Source organism: Mugil cephalus, chromosome 17 (assembly GCF_022458985.1).
Source record: "Mugil cephalus isolate CIBA_MC_2020 chromosome 17, CIBA_Mcephalus_1.1, whole genome shotgun sequence".
Taxonomy (NCBI): domain Eukaryota; kingdom Metazoa; phylum Chordata; class Actinopteri; order Mugiliformes; family Mugilidae; genus Mugil; species Mugil cephalus.
In genome coordinates this window covers 20152141-20171910 of record NC_061786.1, presented here as the reverse complement: position 1 = coordinate 20171910, position 19770 = coordinate 20152141, and the positions used below count along the sequence as shown (strand labels likewise).

General features: G+C 40.3%; 2 protein-coding genes across 2 annotated transcripts; one reads left to right on the top strand and one right to left on the bottom strand.

Annotated features, from left to right (window-relative positions):
- Positions 1–1081: 1081 nt before the first annotated feature.
- LOC125023882 (WD repeat-containing protein on Y chromosome-like) lies at positions 1082–4988 on the bottom strand. Its single transcript, XM_047611436.1, has 2 exons — positions 1712–4988; positions 1082–1582 (listed from the first exon to the last, which is right to left on the bottom strand). Exons 1-2 carry the CDS (start codon positions 4872–4874, stop codon positions 1383–1385), a joined length of 3363 nt encoding a protein of 1120 aa, XP_047467392.1. The 5' UTR covers positions 4875–4988; the 3' UTR covers positions 1082–1382.
- Positions 4989–7022: 2034 nt separating this feature from the next.
- On the top strand, positions 7023–18388 carry LOC125023724 (transmembrane protein 87A-like). The gene is made up of 20 exons (XM_047611202.1): positions 7023–7181; positions 8100–8157; positions 8756–8853; positions 9084–9200; positions 10416–10463; positions 10549–10590; positions 10679–10805; positions 10920–10981; positions 11528–11711; positions 11809–11908; positions 12325–12418; positions 14151–14222; positions 14365–14473; positions 15806–15864; positions 15957–16060; positions 16510–16586; positions 16939–17003; positions 17096–17148; positions 18092–18122; positions 18230–18388. Exons 1-20 carry the CDS (start codon positions 7077–7079, stop codon positions 18269–18271), a joined length of 1647 nt encoding a protein of 548 aa, XP_047467158.1. The 5' UTR covers positions 7023–7076; the 3' UTR covers positions 18272–18388.
- Positions 18389–19770: the final 1382 nt, after the last annotated feature.

Sequence of the window (19770 nt, the reverse complement as noted above, 5' to 3'; positions counted from 1 at the left end):
TCTTCCGCTTCCTCCTCCTCTTCTTTTTTAAATAAACTTTATTAGGAAATACAAACCAGTGCAGTGCAATGACAACCGCCAGGGGGCCACACACATCACAGATACAATATTACAGAATATATACAAATATACAAATACACCAAAGTGACTTTCATATTAGTGGAATGTCTAATACCTTTAAAATATTGCTTGACCTCATTTTCTAAGGTGGAGATGAGTGTTTTTTGATTAGTGTATTGACATTTATGGATACGCCATTTGGCTAAATGTATAATAAGATTAATGATATTTCTTCTTTCTTTCTTTTTCACAGATGGATAGTCAGTGAAGCCAAAGAGTATGTGTTCAAAGCAAGAGGAACAATGTAGAAAATAGAAATCAAGTTGCAAATATTTTCCCATAGTTTGGTCGAGAAAGGTCAAAACTAAAATAACATCTACAGGGTGTCCTTCATAGAAAGAGCATCTGTTCTTTCTCCTCCTCGTATACTTCTTCACTAATAAATAGTGGCTGATAAACAGCTTTATGGTATTTTTAATAAAGTAATAGTAATATTTTATCAGTGCATTGACATAAAATCCTTGGCATTCAATTATTCATTACCCTCTTTTTTTTTGTTTTGTTTTTTTTTTGATGAGATTAGATGCAACCATGTTATGACTGCATATAGTACAGGTACATAAATAAGAAATTACACATTTAAGCAGACGTATAAATAGCAAAAAGTGTAACATTGACACAATTATAGGGAACAAGCTATGTCTATTGTACAGGCTGTGAATATTGTATTAAATAAGAGGACAGTTTTGCAGTTTTGTGATGAAGTATTTTTTTAAGAAACATGGACACAACCAACGACAACAAGTTTGAATGATGGTTACCAATGCAACTGTGTCTCGTCAATGTGTTCCTTGAGAAAGAAAACAGTTTAACCTTCTGCACTGTATGTCTATGTTTTTATATTCCTCGTGTATATTATGCTCCTGGCACTGAGAAACAAATTTCATATGTGCAGACATATAAAGAACCTTGAGATAAATGAATGGACCAATTGACAAAGGACAGGGACAAAGACGGAGTGAGACGACAGAGGAAGGAGCACACAAGGTGAAACCAATCACATAATCACAGGAAGTAAAGCAAGACATGAAGCACCAAGGAAGAAACTTTTAACATAAACAAGAAACAGTTTGGTGGTGGGTGAAATAAGACAGACAGTAGACTTTTTTTTTTTTTTTGTGATACAGTGCATGTGCAAGTCTTCAAAATGTGGGGAGAAACCGAAGGACTCGGGGAAAACCCACAGAGAAAACATGCACAAACAACTTGGTTTGCCTTACTGGCTTTTACGTGGTTTTAGGATGTTGGTGTCTGTAGGTGGACTAGACCTTAGGGATTGGTGGCAGGTGTACACGTTTAGATCCCGGTTTGTTTGCACCGTCTTTCAGTCTTTCACCGCTAGACTGGCCTTGGATGGGTGGGATCAGAGGCGCACGCGTGAGCTGACCTTTAGCCGCAATGGCTGGGAGCTGTACTTTACTTGACCCTAGTTTAGATCCCTGCTTAGCTGTACCATCTTGGCCTGTGGTGGGGGGAGTCAGAGGACCCTTACCAGTGATGGGTGGCAGGTGTACATGTTTAGATTCCGGTTTGTCTGTTTTGTCTTTCAGTCTTTTACCACCAGACTGTGGGGTCAGATGTGTGAGCTCACCTTTAGCTGCGATGGCTGGGAGCTGTACTTTGCTGGGTGGATGTGGTGCGGGCTGAACCCTACCAGGTTTTGGTTTGAGTCCTGACTTCCGCATACCAGCTGATTGCTGTTTTTGTGGTGATTCTGAGTGGTATTTATCGGGTAGTCTTTCTTTTATCTTCATGGTTGATCGATTCAGCTCTTTTCTCCACTCCTGAGTCTCTTTTTTCCAAAATTGCAGCTCCGATGCAAAATTTTGTGACTTTTCATTTATGACATTTAAGACTGCATATTGTGGGAACATAACCTCATCTATTATCGCCTTTACAGGTGTCTTTATCGAAAATTGTAAGTCTATCAGCGACGGTGAGAGTGGTGGTGACGGCGGTGGTGATGGCAATGGTGACGGCGATGTTGATGGCGATGGTGATGGCGGTGGCGGTGGCGATGGCGGTGGTGACTCTTGAGGCACAGAGCTTGGCCCATCAGCGATTGCTGGTGGTGTATCTGGTTTTTTGTCTTTCTCCTGGTCAGTTTTCTCCTTAGCCTGGGACTGTGCAGAAATCTGCCTCCACGTGTCTTTTCCAAAAAGGCCCACATACGTACCCGAGTTTGTCCACAGTTTGACGTTGCAGTCCAGACTAGCAGTAATTATGTTTTTACACAAAGGGTCACATGCAACACTGACCAACTTACTTTGATGAGCCTCCCAGGAGCCCAGCAAAGGAGGTGGACACAGTGACACCGGCCAGCCTTGTATTTTTTCAAATGGTCCTTTGTCGTCTCTTGTTTTAAAACCAAAATCGGAAATATTCCACCAACAAACCCTTCCTGTAGAATCTCCGGTCACTAGATTGTCTTCCTTCATATCCGTGACCATAGATGTAATAAAGGCATCATCCCTGTCCACTGCCTTAAACTTTCCTATCAGTCCTCCCTTTATGAGAGTCGACCAGGCAAAGATATAGCCGTCGTTTGTTGACAGCACTGTGGCTGTATTACAAGTCACCTCCCTGGTCTTCAGACATATAAAATGAAAGCCAATGGAAAGTTCCTCTTCTTTCATGCATGCCTCCTTCCCTTTCTTTTGCTTTCTTTGGGCAAACTTTGTAGTAACGTGTCCTTGGTCGCCTTTTAATGCCATGCATGTCCGTGGGTTTTCACTGGTTGTGAGATAAAACAAAACCTCAGTAGTTTCTATATCCCAGATGACAACATTTCCCGTGCTTGATGCAGTAACCAGAATGGGTTCGTGCACATCCACACAGGCAATGTCCTTCAGTAAGCGATGCTTCCAAAATCTGTGGTCACAATTGTCCGTGTCAAAGTCAAAGAGGACGCTCATATGCCTTGCTGCGACGTACAATCTGTCTTCTCTGCATAGGATACTTGTTACCCTCTTCGGGACGGTGAGAGAAATAGTCCCGAGATTTATCCCATTGTTGAAATTCCATTGGCTGATGTTGCCATCCTGATCGGCCGTTATTAATTTTCGCTGAGGTTGATCAAATACCATGATGATGGGGCCCACACAATCATCTGACGTGATCTTGAACTGCATGACGGCCTTCCCAGTGAAGACGTCCCACACCGTCACCATGCCGTTCCAGCAAACGGAGATGATCTGTTTGAAAATGCCATGGTAGAGCATGGAGGAAACAGGCTTGTAGTGGGATGTTAGCTCATCTTTAAAAATATCTGTGCCACATCCCAGACACCGCGCCATACTTGAGTTCGCCACAAACAGCTCATTGTTGTGTGTGTTGTAATACAGACTGGTGATCGGAGCTTTGCTCAAACATTCAACGAAAAAACTCTGTCTACAGATCCAGTCGCCATCAGTCCACACACGGATGTTCTGATCAACTGAAAGACTGATAAATATGTTTTCAATAGTATTGTAGACAAGGTGGGTGACGGGTGTCTTGTGTCCTGGTAAGTCAAGTGCACAGGATGTGTTCTTGAAGGGAAGCCAAATTCTCATTGATCCATCTGTACCACCAGTCAACATAAAGTCAGACCAAGGGGAGTATTCAGCACAGGAGAAAAACGCATGATGTCCAGTGCTCCTAAATACTTTTTTAGAGATTCTGGGTTTGCTGGACTTGGAATGAAAGGACAAACATACGAGGGCCATCACCTTAGAAGACCTACCGCAGACCGCAAATGATTCGATGCATTGAAAGTACTTAATCTGACTGCACTCGTCGATGAAGAGGGAAATCCTAAAGCTGTTGAAGTTGTTGTTCTGGTTCTTCAAAAGGGTCGAAACGTAAGCGGATCTGTAAGGTCTCAAGGAGATCATCTCAAATGCTTTGGGGGAGAAGAGGCCTGAATTCACATCATTAGATATGAAAAAAGAGAAAGAGCCAACCGCATCACCAAAGGAAAATATTGCCTTTTTGCCGTCAGACCAGTAGTTCAGGACGTTCACAAAGTTTTCCTCCTCAATTAACGAGTACTGTGTTCCAAACTCCAGAGGGGACTGGTTGTAAAAACAGAACAACACCTCCCTCTCAGAAGTAGAGACAGCGATCCTATTGAGTTCCTTTATGTACACCATGTCAGTGACACTTATTTTCTTTTGGTGCGAAAAGGGAGGTGCCTCTTCCTGTTTTTCCTGCAGCGAAACTGTGCGAGAGCTCTTGAAGTCATCACCCCAGATTTTCAGCAGACCATCAGAAGTGATGGAAATGTACTGGTATGTTTTGTAAGGCCTGGTTTGGTCTGATGAATCATCCGTGTCATTCTTAGGATCATTTTTTTTTCTTTTAACATTGGGAACGTCTTCATCCTTGAGAGGACAGTACATCAAACTAACTATCGATTTATAGTGATCTACAGGAATGACCTTAAAAGGTCTTGGGAAAAGTTGGTTCTTGTGGTCCAAGGTTTCTACTGCCTTCTTACTATTGCTCACATAATCCAAAAGCTCACCGAGGTCCACGTTGTAATCGCAGTTTGCGTCAATTTTCATATGGAGGGCTAGCAGGTCTTCTGCTTTTGCGTTGGGGAACAACTCCTTCATCGCCTCGCAGAATTCGTCTGTGTCCAGCCCTCCACTTCCATCGACGTCCGCCTCTTTGAATATGCGAACGAGCTCTGGAAAATCTTCAGACGTAAACATAATTTCTTCATTGTCTGTGTTCTCTGGCACCTGTTCCTCCATCTTGTGCTTGTCCATTTCTGTGCGCTTGTTGCTGGTACGATGTCACTACTCACGTACTTACTACTACCTTCTTACCCTCTGATGTGTCTGAGACGGTTCTCATAGAATCCCGTAAATAAATAAAAGCCAGATGACTATGAAGTCTAATATTGACTTTGATCACTTTGGCTTCGATCATAGCCAAACTCAGCTACGTTGCCTAGCAACAAGCCCCGCCCACACACCGACAGTTACAGTGGTGTCATATGCAGATAACATCATGTGCAAATTAGGCCACACCCCCCATCTTGGTGAAAACGAACCACTAGCGGTAAATACAAATCCCACATGTAGTCAGTGTTTATTTTTGCGTTGCTAGCATTTGTCGACCGGAAAACGGATGAAATTGCTACCGTTAGTCAGGCACACGCACATATATATAATGTCGTAGCGCATGTCGTAATGGCCGGCGACGTTAGACAGAAAAACTTTAAGAAATAGAGGCCGTATGTATATAATACGGACTGAGAAATGGATGAACGACATGAATCTCTGGGTAATGTATGACATCTATCACCAATTCGTAATCACTCCAAAATGTTGACTTAATTAATCCTGACATAAATACAGCATAAAGTTTAGCCAACATTAGCCCTTTTGTTACCTACTGTCGTATCAGTTCAGTATCAACATTCGTTACTTTGACTTTTTAACATGAATTTGGATTTGTAACTGCAATTGTCATTGAAAACTTTCCCAACTATCTCTAATTGTCCACTTTTTTTTTATAAAGAGAAGTGGACAGAACACAACACTGAGACCCAGGACTAAACAGAAGACAGCTATGTGCCCAAACTGCACTAATTTATCTTAAGAAAATGTTTTTGAAGGATAATTTCTTAAATGTAAATATTCTCCTACATTACTTGTTCTTCTTTGCACAGAAACAAATGGAAAAAAATGCAGTTTTCGTTACTTACAGGCATGAGAATACAGCACATCATTCACAAAACAAAAACAAACACAGGTAACATTCACCATCTACCCTCCCTTAACATCAAGACAACAATTCTACCACCATACACACGCCACTACACATATCCGACTGACATATCATGGTCTATTTGGAGATTTGTTCTGTTGTGTTATTGGAATCGGAATTAAACTTTTGCTGAATTTAACTTTTTCTTTTTTTTCCAGTCTGTTGACTTGTAGCAATGACCAGAAGTGGGTAATCGCATTTCCACAGAACAAACCCATCCTGGATATAGACTGTTTTCCACACTGCCTTCTGGGAAGAGATACGGGGTTATCAAATCCAGAACTAACAGACTAAAAAACAACTTCTACCCGCAAGCCGTCAAATCCCTCGTGCCTTAATCCTCTCCTTCACAGCCTACTGGGCAATAACTCCCGCATTTATTTCAATAAATTGCACAAACATACATACCATTTGCACTATTGTTGAAATGTTTAGTGTTCTAATTCTACTTTTTTCATTGTGTGTATTATATATATATATATATGGTACGATACTGGGACATTAGCAACACTGGAAGACACCTCATAATGTTCATTTAGTGGAATGTCTTATAATTCTAATATGTTGCTTGACTTCATTTTCAAAGATGAAGTGGACTGTTTTTTGATGAGTGTATCGACATTTGTGGATATGCCATTTGGCAATAATAAAGAACTGTTTCTTTTTCGCAGATGGATAGTCAACTATATATGTTCAAAGCAAGAGGAAAATGTGGTTCAATAAAGAAGGAGCCCTCTTGTCGGCGCAAGTGTGAACTACACCTGAGAAGGACCCGGAACTGGAGGCGGATGTGAGTCTGACCCGTAGAGATGTACGATACCTTTCGATCCGATACCAAGTAATACCAAGGGTAATATACCAATACCGATGTCGATATGTTCAAAACGTCTATTTGAAAATGATGATTTTTACAATGAACATTTGTGAGTGTAATTGTGAAATTATATCAGGCTTCTTTTTTCCTTTTTTTTTTTTTTTTTTTTTTTGACCAGAGTGTTCTTTAGATGTAAGGGCTTCCATCAAATCTAACTCGATTCGATGTCGTAAAAACGTTAATATTTTTTGTGGAAACGGACTTGGTATCGACATTTTGATGTGGAGATCGACTTTAAAAAAAAAAACACACGTCTAGTTCGCAAGTATCGATATTCCTGGATCGATCCGCCCACCACTTGTGAGTAGATGCTGATACGAAGATGCCGGATCCTCAGGCGCATCTGCTATGGTTGTTGCTTTTTGCATTGTTTTACCGTCCCGGTACTGCGGCGGAGGTCTCCGTGTGGAGCGTGGACATCAACCCGGTCAGTGTTATGCGTCTTTACCGTCATTACCCGGTCCGACATGCTAAATCTTCCGTAGCAGTCGATAGCCGAGGTAGCTACCTGTCCCCTAGCAACCCCTATTTCCGCTTTGACAGTTCTCATTGTGTTAGTGTGAGAAGATGCGCTAATATTTTAAACTGAATCTAAATCTATGTTAAACTGATCTAAAGCCATGATGCTTCCCTGACAATAACGTCTCTTATTAGATGGCGACAACTGTATTATCCCACATCAAGTAAAGGTGATGGTAGTAGTGCAGGTGTGTTACACAAGAGGAGACAGATGAGTAATTAGAAAGGTTCATGTTATAGTTGAGATGCATTTAATTCAGCTTTTTATTACATTAGTGCTAAACAGAGGATTTTTTGTGTGCATTTGTGTATGTTTATTTTCTTTTTACTTGTGGTTGTTAAGGTTATTTATTAATTTTTTCTTATGTGCAACTAAGCTGCTGTGACCAAGTAATTCCTCTTGTGGATCCTTGAATTCTTTCCAAGTCTAAAATGTCTGTTTTGAGCTGTTGGGTCCCTGAATGAAAATACAGTAACGTGAGCTGGTTGGTTCCTCTTATGAGGAAGTAAATGTGTGCACTGGATGAATGCATCATTGTGTATCCTCCTGAAATAAACACTGTAAATAAAGGGAGGTTAAACCACCAAGGAGGATGTAAGAGTGAGCTGATCTTGGCCTATGTTTGCTGCTTTTGATGGAGTCTGGACGTGTGCAAAAGTCTCAGTACAAACAGTGCAAATTATCTTTGTCATGCATGCAAATCCCCCCCAACTGTACTAACTAACTAATTTGCACAGCAACATTGTTTGGTTTGTACGACAAAGTTTAACATAACGTAAGAGAATCCAACAAAGTTAAGACTGAATCGTCTCTGTTGGCTTTCAGGCGCAACATGCTGTGTTTCGGAAGACGTTGTACGCCAACACCACCATCTTCGTGAAGTGTGAGTAATCTGACCTCTACGTAAGACTTTGGCCTTCACCAGACGACATGATGACATTAACTCGTCTGTGTTGAGTCTCTGCCCCCAAGCGTTGCAGTGACGAGAGACGTGAGGCTTTTGGTTTACTGGTTGATCTGCATTCCAACTTGCACCTGTAGCCATGAACCTCCGGTCTCTTGTGGTGTGTTCAGGTGCAGCTTTATGGTCCAGCGTGTGGTGACGTCACAGTCTGCCTCAGTTTGCTGGTTGTTCTGTGATGCTGTTTTGGTGTATATTCTCTGACAGCACCAGAACATATGACTTAATGATGCTGTCGAAGCCCATAAAGATCTTCAGAGATATGTCTCCTTTACTGTGGGGCTCTGTAGTTCTGTATACCTGCAAATATCTACAAAAATGCTGCAGACGTAAAGTATGTTAATTGTTTTTTAACTGGATTGTCTCATGATTCAGGACGTACAGCGTGATTAATCTTGTTTTTTTTTATTTTTAAGGTATAAGTGAGTAAGTAAATCTCTGAAAAGCACAAATCGCTGTGTGATCTGATGGAAAGCGAAGTCTTATTTCTGTCGAACATTTGAGTTTGCTTTCTCTGCAGTCCAGGGTGACCCTGGGTCATGTGACAAGAACCTGGGCTTCAACATCAGCTGGTACCTGCGCTCGTCTGTTTGCTATAACGAGGTCTTTAACACACCAGTGAGTGTTGACTTTTTCCTCTGGATGTGTGAATATTTGTTTTGTAGTCAGTGTAAATATAATTTAACATGTTAGTAGGAGCTCCAGTACCTAGAGCTTTAAAAACGATTTATTAACATAATAATAATGAGAGAGTAAAGTATTTAAAAATGTAAAGTGTATAATCATAACTTTAGACGGTTAGCTGGTTGCATGTTGTAACTGATTCTTCTCTCTGCGTCCCTCTGAAGGACAGCAAAGCCATGAACATGTTTGGGATGGACCACATGCTGAGAGACGGCTGGACCGGCTTCCACAGTCAGGGCTACATGTTATTCGAGAACTGCTCCTCCCTCTTCTCACCAAAGGTCTGTGACAAAGGCGAAGATATCTCTTCCACTACAACAAACGGCACATAAACGCCGCGTTAGTATCAGTAGAATCTCAGTTTTTATTAATGTAGCAGGTATCTAATATCAGGAGCCTTTCATAAGTCCTTTATTTGTAATTTTAGCATTTCGCTGGTTTCCTCCAGTCAGTGGCGCTTAAAAGTGTTTGCATAAAAGTAACTGACCCACAAAGAGACAAAGAGAACCCAGTCAAACAAGTGAAACAGTAAAGTAAACCCTTGTTTTCAATTCCTTGTGCAACAGCAACATTAAACTAAACGTCAGGGTCTATTGACAGGAGCTTCCTCAGGACAGAACCTCCCCAACTCTTTCCTCACATGAAGGTCGGGTATAGTGGCTTCCTTTGTCACTATCTGTGCATATTGGTATGAAGGGCAGGTGTAAGTGCAACAAAAAAAGAAGAATGTCCAAACATTTCCTTCTTTCTCTGTGCTGATTTATTCAAGACACAATAACGTGTTTCCATAAAGTTAGTAGAACGATACTCGACCTGCAACGTTACACTCCAAGGCTTTTCCAGTGTGTGCACCTGCACTTATTAATCTACGTGACTATATAGGCACAAGCCTAAACATACTGCCACCTACAGGCACAAACATGCACAACACCGACAAGAAACAAAAAAAATCTACATTAGGCCTCCACATGAAGGTTTCCAGTAACTGCTGATCGGTAACTTTTAGCTGCTTATAAGTTATCCTGCGTTCCTTTGAGACGTCTCTGGAGGACCGCACAATCACCTTAATTCTCCTCCATTTGTTCACAATCTGTCTGACTGTGGATCTGTAGATTCCCAACTCTTAAGGGATGATGTTGTAACCAACAACTCCTCTAAAGATCTATCAATGAGACACTGGACAACTCCTGAGTCTCATCACATTGTTTGGAGAAACTTCTGAACAGATGGACTCTAATTTGTCCTCAAAATTAACTTGAAGTGCACCTACTTTTGTACCTCTCTGATATGTAATATTGGCTCATTTTCCTGAATAAACAGATACACAAGTATAATATTTTGTTTGATTGAGTTCTCTTTGTCTGTGATCAGGACTTATGTGAAAGAATGTTGATGTTTTGAGTCATTTTTATGCAGAAGAAATGTAAAAAAATTCTCACAGCTTCTAATACTTTTAAGTGTATATGTATTTCTTTACTGTGCCCTTTCTCTTCCAGGCGTATTACACAGACTTCAATCCTTACCAGCCTCTGTCCAGCCCAAAGGTTGGTGATTGATCATAATGACCACGCTAACGTGAAGCTCAGTCGTGGTTTTTACGTTTATTTATTTGTGTCTTTCCCTTGTTAGAGTGACTCGTCCAATCAGAGCCTGACTTGGCCTGGCAAACCAGTAAGACACTCTTTTATTACTTCTTACTGGGAATATTCTAAATAAATAAAATCCGTCATATTCAAGGCTCTGACTAATCGTTGTGCAGGATATCGGTGCAGTGGCCAAAGCCTGGGAAGACAGTCCGTATCTGTTCATAGTGAACGTGCAGCTTTTGTCTCGTGGAGCTGAGGACGAGGACATTATAGCAGAGGAGCCCAGCTTTTCTTTTACAAGTGAGAAACATCTATTGAACATAAACAGCTTTGGACTATGTTTGCATATTTATCTATGAAACCGGAGAGATTCATTGAAATGGTCTCGGGTTTGTTTTCTCCTTAATTCCCCAGTGAAAGTGGAGATGAAGGGACCACATGACTACTCCTCTCCAGCGGACTGGCCCCAGATGATGGTACCTCACTAATAATTAAAAGGAATCTCTGTCTGTTTGTCATCTGATCTACCTCCAAACTCCTGAGTGTATCACATAAGCAGAGTGGACGTGCAGCGCGCAAGTCCTTGAAACAAGATGCACATCTGGCCTTCGACGTCCAAATCCCTGACAAGATAAAGATATCAAAGATTAACAGACAGAGTGTCCAAAGATCCACAATGTTGTGTTGTCACTGTAAACAACAACAACATCTAGAATGACACAGGCTAAGGCTCAGCTGCAAATCAAATTATTAACACGCTAAGGAACTAGGCTTCTTTCAATGAAGTGCTCCACCTTTAGAAGAGTTGGCAGTTTTCTTAAAGCAGAGACTTGTGTAGCATAATGTCATTCTCTTTATTTGGCATTGTCAACATGCATAAAAAGGAATGACTTGTGCTAGTGACAGAAGTAGTAGGAGTAAATAACCTGGGACAATCTAACATCCTGGGCCAATTATTTGATTCATTTGGACATATTGCATTTTTGGAGGTTTCCTCAAATCTCAAATCTGTCTGTCTGCAGTTTTTCATGATCATGTGCATCGTGTACGTGCTGTTCGGGGCTCTCTGGCTCCTCTGGTGCGCCTGTTATTGGAGGGACCTGCTACGGATCCAGTACTGGATCGGGGCCGTCATCATCCTCGGCATGCTGGAGAAAGCCGTGTTCTACTCCGAGTACCAGAGCATCCGATACAAAGGAGTCTACGGTAGGAGAAAAGCTTTTTTTCTGTTCGTTTTTTTTCCATGTTTTGATTAGTGTCTGTTGTAGACATCAGTTTATTTCTGTTCTTACTCTCTTTGCAGTTCTCGGGGCTGTGATATTTGCTGAGCTGCTGTCTGCACTCAAACGATCTCTGGCTCGAATCCTAGTCCTCATTGTCAGTCTTGGATATGGCATAGTCAAGTGAGTTAACCCTTTAAAAAATAGTTTTATTTCCGCTAATACATAACCTCATGCATCTTAATTTAAAGATTTAAAGATAAGATTAACATCTTTAGGTATTTGGGATTAGTTTGACATAAGAGGAATAAAAAAAAAATGTTTATTTAATACAAAAACTAAATTGGAACCGATGAAATCCCAACGTCCTCAAACGTGTACTTGTGAATTTGTTAAATTTGCATGTTATGTCAAACTAGAAAAGTTAATAAGCATAAATAAATACGTGTATTGACCCTTCGCTACCAGTTCATGGAGGACAACAGGTCTAAATGAAGCAGAATAAGCTGCAACAAACTTAAAATGTCCCTGTATGCAGACGCCAGGTCTCAGGATGTTGACATATATAAATAACTGGATGTTTCCTTCCTCTTGTGCAGACCTAGGTTGGGCACCACGGTGCATCGTCTGGCAGCTGTTGGGCTTCTCTACCTTCTGTTTTCTTCGGTGGAAGGTGTGCTGAGAGTGACAGGTGTAAGTGTGACTACTCTACGGTCTTATTCACACGTGGCTTTAACACACACACAGTTGCGTTTACGAGCCAGCTGTTTGTTTTATGTGAAACTGCAGAATTCAAGGCGTTCTTTATATATGTGAATTTGTTTTGAGTGTGCAGACAGGTTCAGTCTCTGGGAGGCAGATGAGATGATGATATAGGTTGACAGTTCTTATCTGAAGGGTGTTTTTTGTAAAAGCAGCCAATGACAGGGGCTTTAAAGATTTTATTTAATATCGTGCACAGCAGAGAAAAGTTAAAGTCTTTGGCGATTGGATCCAAATAAGCGGAAGTCTCTGGTGAGTTGCTGTGACGATGGGGAAGGATCACAGCAGTTTTGAAAAGACATCTGATAGCAGCAGCAGAGTAGAAACACATTGAAATTCAACAGTAATGACATCTGATAATCGGAATAGTTAACCTCCTGAGACCCTGCGTCCTCATGTGGGGACGTTAAGTTTCAGGTTTGTGGCAGATTATTCTGCCTCATTTAAACTTTTATCCTCATATCTAGATACTAGTTGGTGTAAAAACATGAGCGATCACGTAACAAAAGCGGACAAACCTCATAAAATGAGAACTTGTTTATTTATGATTGATACACAAATTCTATTCATAGTAACGAGCTACAACTTCCTGTTAGCAAGAACTCGATTGAGGACGTTGAGACTTCATTATTTGCAGTTCTGCTTTTGCACAGCCATGCTCAGACATGAGAATTAACAGTTTTATAATTTATTACATATTGGTGACTTTATTATAATATTGATACGATATTTATATTAATATTATTATATTAAATAATCCCTGTTTCTACATATTAGGGCATCATTTTTTTTCCAAAAACCTACTTCCTGTTCACAGACTATGCTTAGTTTTTATACTAATCCCAAATGAAGAGAAATGGGGAAATTAAAAAATGCACAGCAAACAGCTCTGGTCTCAGAAGGTTAAGCAGAAACTCTCCCAGTCAGCTGATTGCAACGGTGGAAACAGAGAGGGAGCTGTTAATGAGTGATAGGTTTGTGCTTCTGTGTCTGGCCCTGCACAGCCCCAAACGCTGTAGCCTGACGTGCACCTTCCCAGAAAAGTAACTACGCACTGCGGCGATGCCGACCCCAAGAGCTGGGACTGGTCCACTCAGCTGTAGCATATTTCTGTTTTAGTACTTCCAGCTGCTTTTCCCTCTCCCCAATTTTCAAATTGATTGTTTTGGGTCAATAAAGATGCAGCACATTAAAGAAAGATTGACTGAGGAGTTTCAAAGGTACATGCATTCATACGACTCGACTTCAGCGAAAGTTTCAGTCGCCGTTGTTGAAAGTGAAGGAGGAAATGACAATAAAGACACAACATTTTTAGTCAGACTGTCTTTTACGTGCGTCAATTAATTGTGCAATAAGTAAAAAGGATGGGGAGTTTTTCTCCTTTCAACTGAGTCCAGACTACAGGAAGTTTTAAAACACAATTTTTCAGTCAGGGTTGCATCTCACACTTGAGGAGAAATTTCAGGAGATATTTATCTGAAAAGATTTGAAAATTGTAGCGTGACACACTACAGGATATTATTTAGATCAGGGTGCAGATCTGGATTTCTGCAGAAGCTGCTGGGAAGGATAAATTCTGGGATAATTCCACCTAAAACCCCATGGTGTCCTCCAGGCTCTGACTTCTTAATGTTAATTATTAAAACGTGTCTTCTTTCTGCAGGGTTTCTATGGGACCGTTGCCCTGGTGGCTAATCTCAGCCTCTCCCTCATTGACTCCTGCGTCATGTGGTGGATATCCTTTACTCTTAAACATCTGAGAGGGATGCTCATGTCTAATCACGTTTATAATGTTCCGAAGCACTTCAAAGCCTTTGGTTGTGTTTAGTTCATCTGAATGCATTCGCACACGTGAGTTCTCCTTAATTTCCGACTACATTTTCATCAGTCTGTCCCAAACGACTCGTCTCCTGAAGCTCCGCAGGAACGTGGTGAAGCTGTCTCTATACCAGCACTTCACCAACACGCTCATCTTCTCTGTTGTCGGTGAGTCGCAGCTATTCTGGGACGAAAGGGGGAAAAAAATGGCTCCGTCTATTATTAGAGCTGTGCCTTAGTTCAGAAACAGCTGCTACATGAAATGGAAATAATAAGTTTCAAGTTGTAGTTTTAGGACGTGCTACTTAACTGCATGTGCACTAGTGAACATTTAGACACATTTACGTTTAGATTGAAATGATTAAAACAGATTTTTTAACCACTACTTAGTAAATACTAATCAAACAGCAGTGAAGCTTGTGAAGACACTGGATGAATTAGGTGCAAAAGAATCTACACTCACCTTGGAGTTCATTAGATGCACTATAACCACTTTCACGACTGTTATAATGTTCAGTTTATGTTGAAACAGCATCAGAAAGGTGGTGATTCAAGTGTACAATCATTTTGGAAAATGGTAAATTGTGTTGAGAATATAATAGAAAGCAAACCTGCAAACCACAGCCTCCAAAATGAAAGCACAGTCAAATAAACAGTTCTCTCAGTTTAGCTTTGACTATTTCTGAACACCAGGACCTTAATGAAGATTTAGTTCAGGGCTGCATCTACACAGTTTAACACAATCAAAGAAGACCTACGTCGACATGACCTGGAAGGCTGTTCAGTAAAGAGGAAGCCACTAGGCCATAAGTTCAGTTAAAAAGAGGAATTACTGCTTGCGCCTGCGCATTATAACCCCCTTGTGGCCTGTGGTGTAATTGCAAGAGGTCCATGAAAATAAAATCCTTTAAAAAAGATCATAAGACATTTATAGATTTTTTTACTCAAATGTGACTGACACCTTTATCTACCTAAACTACCTTGACCCAAGGTGAGACAATTTCAAAGAAATACAGTGAATGTTTACAAGGATTTAACACCAGGAATTGTGAAAAGTTGAAATGTATTTGACTAAGGTGTATGTAAACATTTGACTTGAGCTGTACCAGGGAAGGGAGACAGCAGGTGTCGAGCGTAGCATAACGACAGGAAACGATAAAACATTTCGCCTGGAGCTGTCCAAACAACAAAAAATAAAAATTTGCCTGACTAGATTACACTTCATATCGTGGTGCTCATACCTCCTCACTCAGTTTTAAAACGGTTTCCTATGTGCACTTCGTTAATATCTTATTGAAGACACAAGAAAGCTGGTTACCCTGTGTTTTGAATCTTTATGCTAGGCTAAGCTAAACAACTGTAACAAGTAAAAAAATAATCATCACATGCAACTCTCTTACATTCAGTTCTAATCTTATTGACTCTATGTGCTCTTTTTATGCATTTGCATATTTAATTTGCATCAAAATGAAACTTTGTGTGTTTGCTTTGTGTCCACAGCGTCCATCATATTCATCATCTGGACCACCAAAGTCTTCAAGCTGGTGGACTGTCAGAGGGTTGGTTTATTTTCTCTTTTCTTCTGTTTTCTGTTTATGCTCAGATGAAACGTGAACTCCCCTGTCTTCCTCTGTTTAAATCCTTTCTGCAGGGCTGGAGAGACTTGTGGGTGGACGACGCTTTCTGGCGTCTCCTGTTCTCCACTATCCTGCTGGTCATAATGGTGCTGCTGCGGCCGTCCGCCAACAGCCAGAGGTCAGAGTCAGTTACACGAATATTCGTGATAAACTCCTCAGTCAGAATAAAAGTTCACTGATCAGCCACAACATTAAAACCACATCTGAGAACATCTGGTTTCTTCTCTCAGTACGTTTACATGCACTTGAAAAAAACTAATTGATTTATTACCGGGTTGATCCTAGAATCCAAGACTTCTAGTTAATTGCTTGGTTAGTAATTCAGGCTTTGTGCAGTGTTGTCTCGTGTGCAATATGTCCTCACGTGCATTATAACAATGTCATTGTCAGATTTGCTGCTCATTCTGCTGTAATATATTTTACTGCTCACACTGTTACTGGCAGCAGGTCTCCTACCGCACAAAATCTGATGCTTTTGCCTGCCCAGTTTTGTGTATTTGTGTAGGATTCTGATTCTGATGCACTTGGTGTGAAGTAGATTTCAGCTGGTGTTCTGTTTCCTCTCAGGTTCTCCCATTCCCCTCTGATTGATGAAGAGGATGAAGAGGATGAGGCCAAGGAGCCGATGCTGAATGAAGCATTTGGTGAGACACATTGTATGAAATAGAACCTATTGTCTTGGTTTTGCTATAATGAACATATATAGTGAGGCCTTTATTTTCTCTCATCAAAATGACGTCCGTGATGGCGTAAGCAAAGTTTTCTGTTATATTTTGAGTGGCAGCTGCGAAGCTTGGAAACACAAATATGAAAATAATCTGCTCGCGCACCTCCACTAATCTCGGGGTTGTTTTTTTATAACCCAGTGATACTGAGGACATGACCTCAATCTGTTCACACAGACACAGATTCACAGAGAAAGTCTCTGCTTGTAATCGTAGTGCGTCGTGCATTAAATGAGGATTTTATCTCAACCCGGGTTTTCTTTGTTTGTAGAGGGAATGAAGATGAGAGGTTCAAAACCCGACACTAATGGCTCCCAGAAACTGTTGAGTAAAGAGGTAGGTTGACTTTCTCCTCTCACCTTCTCTATTCCTTAGTCCATTTGTGTTTTTAATTTTAATTTTGGGTTTAACAACTCTGCTCCTGTCAGGATGAAGACCTTAAATGGGTTGAGGAGAACATTCCTACAACCGTTGCTGATGTGTAAGTAAAGTGGACTTTAGTATTTAAATGTGTCCTGAGTAATATGACGACAAGTGGCCAGCTAACAATACAGCATAACGGTTTTACAGTACAATTTTTCTTTTTGAAACCATGCAGTGTTACACTACCTTAAAAACAATAGTATGTCGTGTTGTCTTGGCTTATGTAAGTGTGTTAATCATAGACTGTATATAAACATGGACAATGCATCATCATTTTCCTGAAACTTATCCAAAAAAAAAAAAAATAGTCTTGAACTGTAAGAAACTGTCCTTAGAAAAAAAAATGTATTTGACGTGTGTTGTTAGTATTTTAGTTTGACCCAATTCCCATCCACTAACATGGAGGAGGCGGAGCTTATGACCTATACTCCAGCCAGCCACCAGGGGGAGCTCTACTGGCCTGGTCATTTACTGTATATACTTTGGACAAACTCATCGTTATGTCACCCGTTGGATTCTTCTTTTACTCCACCCACACACAGATATAACAAATATTGACATAAACCTCAATAAAAAATAAACAAATGAGTTCGATAAGAATTCACGCCCCGTACAGCTGTCATGAATAGTGAAATAAACTATTGAGACCAGAACAGTTTTTTGTACCAGGCTGTAAATATGTTTAACAATGCTGTAAAGTTTGGCTGTTTAACATGGGAGTCTATGGGGATTTGCTCCCTTTTGAAGCCTCTAGTGGCCACTTGATGAACTGCAGTTTATAGTTGCAGGCTTCATCATTCAGACCTGAAGGTTGCCGCCTGATTTTGGCTTCACTTTTGATGCGTCCATCTTTACACTGTCTGTGGTATTAATGCAGCTTCCAGCTCAGACTGGAAGGGTGTGGCAGTTTTCAGGAAGTCCAACCAAACTTGTTGAAATGTCAAACGTGGACTGTATGAACCATTCACTGCATTCTTTCCTCTCTCTCTTTATACATCCAGAGCTCTCCCTGTAATGCTAGACGAGGAAGAGGTAACGAGTCATTTTACTCTCCTCGTGATAGTCCCATGATTCCCGGTCACATTGTTGTCTGTTTAAAATGTTCCCCTGTAACTGTGCAATCGTCTTTTTTTTTCTAGGAAATCCTGAAAACCAAGATGGAGCGATCCAAAATGGAGTAGAAGCGATGACGTGAGAATGGAAAGAAAGCCGTTTCACTAAGGCAGCAATGAATGCGTTGTGAGTGAGTGACTTACCAAAAAAAGAAAAAAGAAAAAAATGTTGAGCGCACTTTCTCAGAAACTAGATTTTTATAATATGTAGACGTGTGGTTCTAAGATGATGAACCTATAATAATTTACCACTCTTCAACTGCAGAAGTGACACCTGAAGGGTCAGATTTGAAGGAATGTCCTGGTACAACTTTTGATATCAGTTGATTTTATGAAAACACATGCCAAAAAAACACTAAGCTATTGCAGATGGTACCGTTACATTGAAGCCAATGGCGTATTTGAACATGCGTCGTGCCATTTATGATCTCACAGGTTGGTTTTCTGGGTCACACAATGATGCCTCTGCACAAACGTGGCCAAAATCGATCAGAAATTATGAATATGCCACAAAACCCTTATTGAAAATGGAATATTTGTGAAAACCTTATCCTTTATCTTTTGACTAATTTAATATTTAATGATGATGATAACCTAATTTGTTATGAAAACACATGCCGAATCACACTAAGTTATCGTGGATGGTTAAATTATATTGAAGCCATCAACATCTTTGAACATTTATGCTGTTTTTCCAGGACATGTGTTTGTTGTGTTACGTATTTAACTGGTCACATTATAATGGTAATATTTAAATGAGCTGTTTCATCTGATTTTATCCAGATAACTCAGTTTTAATGCATTTATGTACTGTCACCTTTTCTTTTTGTTTGTTTGTTTGTTTTAATTTGTTAATTATATTAAATGTAACACGTAGCCACCTCTTTGTTGTCGGGCTAACTCAGTAATCAGAATATTGACATAAATAAAAAACGGTCACGTTGTCAGAGAATGTTAATACTTGAAGCTACAGCTGTGTTTTGAGGGAATTCCTGGAAACGCTGTCGTCTGAGATGAGTAAATGTAATAACACTGGTTATAAAAACTACTGAGTGTATTATTTTAGATCATTTTTTACACAGCTGAAAGACTTTATGGTCCTTGGTGAGTGGGGAAGATATGTATATATAAAATGTTCCTTAAACATTTACAACATAAAGTGTCACATGTCAAAAAATTAGGCCTGAAAGGTTTTGTAATTAATAGCACTGATTTCCTTCTCGTTGTAATCACCAAAGTGAAAACTGAAAAAGTCTGTTGCTTCATGGATGGGCTGAAATACAACAATGTGAATTCACTACTTCTTCACCTTCTTCAACATCTGGGCCAGAGTTTCCCTCATCCACGTTCAGTAGCACAAGGTAGTTCATTAAATGGTAAATGATAAGTAAATAATAATCCTTTCACAGTTATTACAGATTCCTTTCAGTCTTTCCCAGTCACACTGCAAAAATATTTTTGCCTTATCTGGCAGAATTATAACATGTGCACACTACTGCGGTATGTATGGATATTCTTAAAAAATAAAAATTAAAAATGTCATTATTTATGTTTGTCTATGTTGGGAA

Coding starts and splice junctions, on each gene's coding strand:
- LOC125023882 (XM_047611436.1), bottom strand. CDS start 4,874: ATGGACAAGCACAAGATGGAGGAACAGGTGCCAGAGAACACAGACAAT. Junction 1,583..1,711: donor CCCAGCCATCGCAGCTAAAG/GTGAGCTCACAC, acceptor CCCCCACCACAG/GCCAAGATGGTACAGCTAAG.
- LOC125023724 (XM_047611202.1), top strand. CDS start 7,077: ATGCCGGATCCTCAGGCGCATCTGCTATGGTTGTTGCTTTTTGCATTG. Junction 10,464..10,548: donor AGCCTCTGTCCAGCCCAAAG/GTTGGTGATTGA, acceptor TTCCCTTGTTAG/AGTGACTCGTCCAATCAGAG. Junction 14,223..14,364: donor ACTCCTGCGTCATGTGGTGG/ATATCCTTTACT, acceptor ATTTCCGACTAC/ATTTTCATCAGTCTGTCCCA.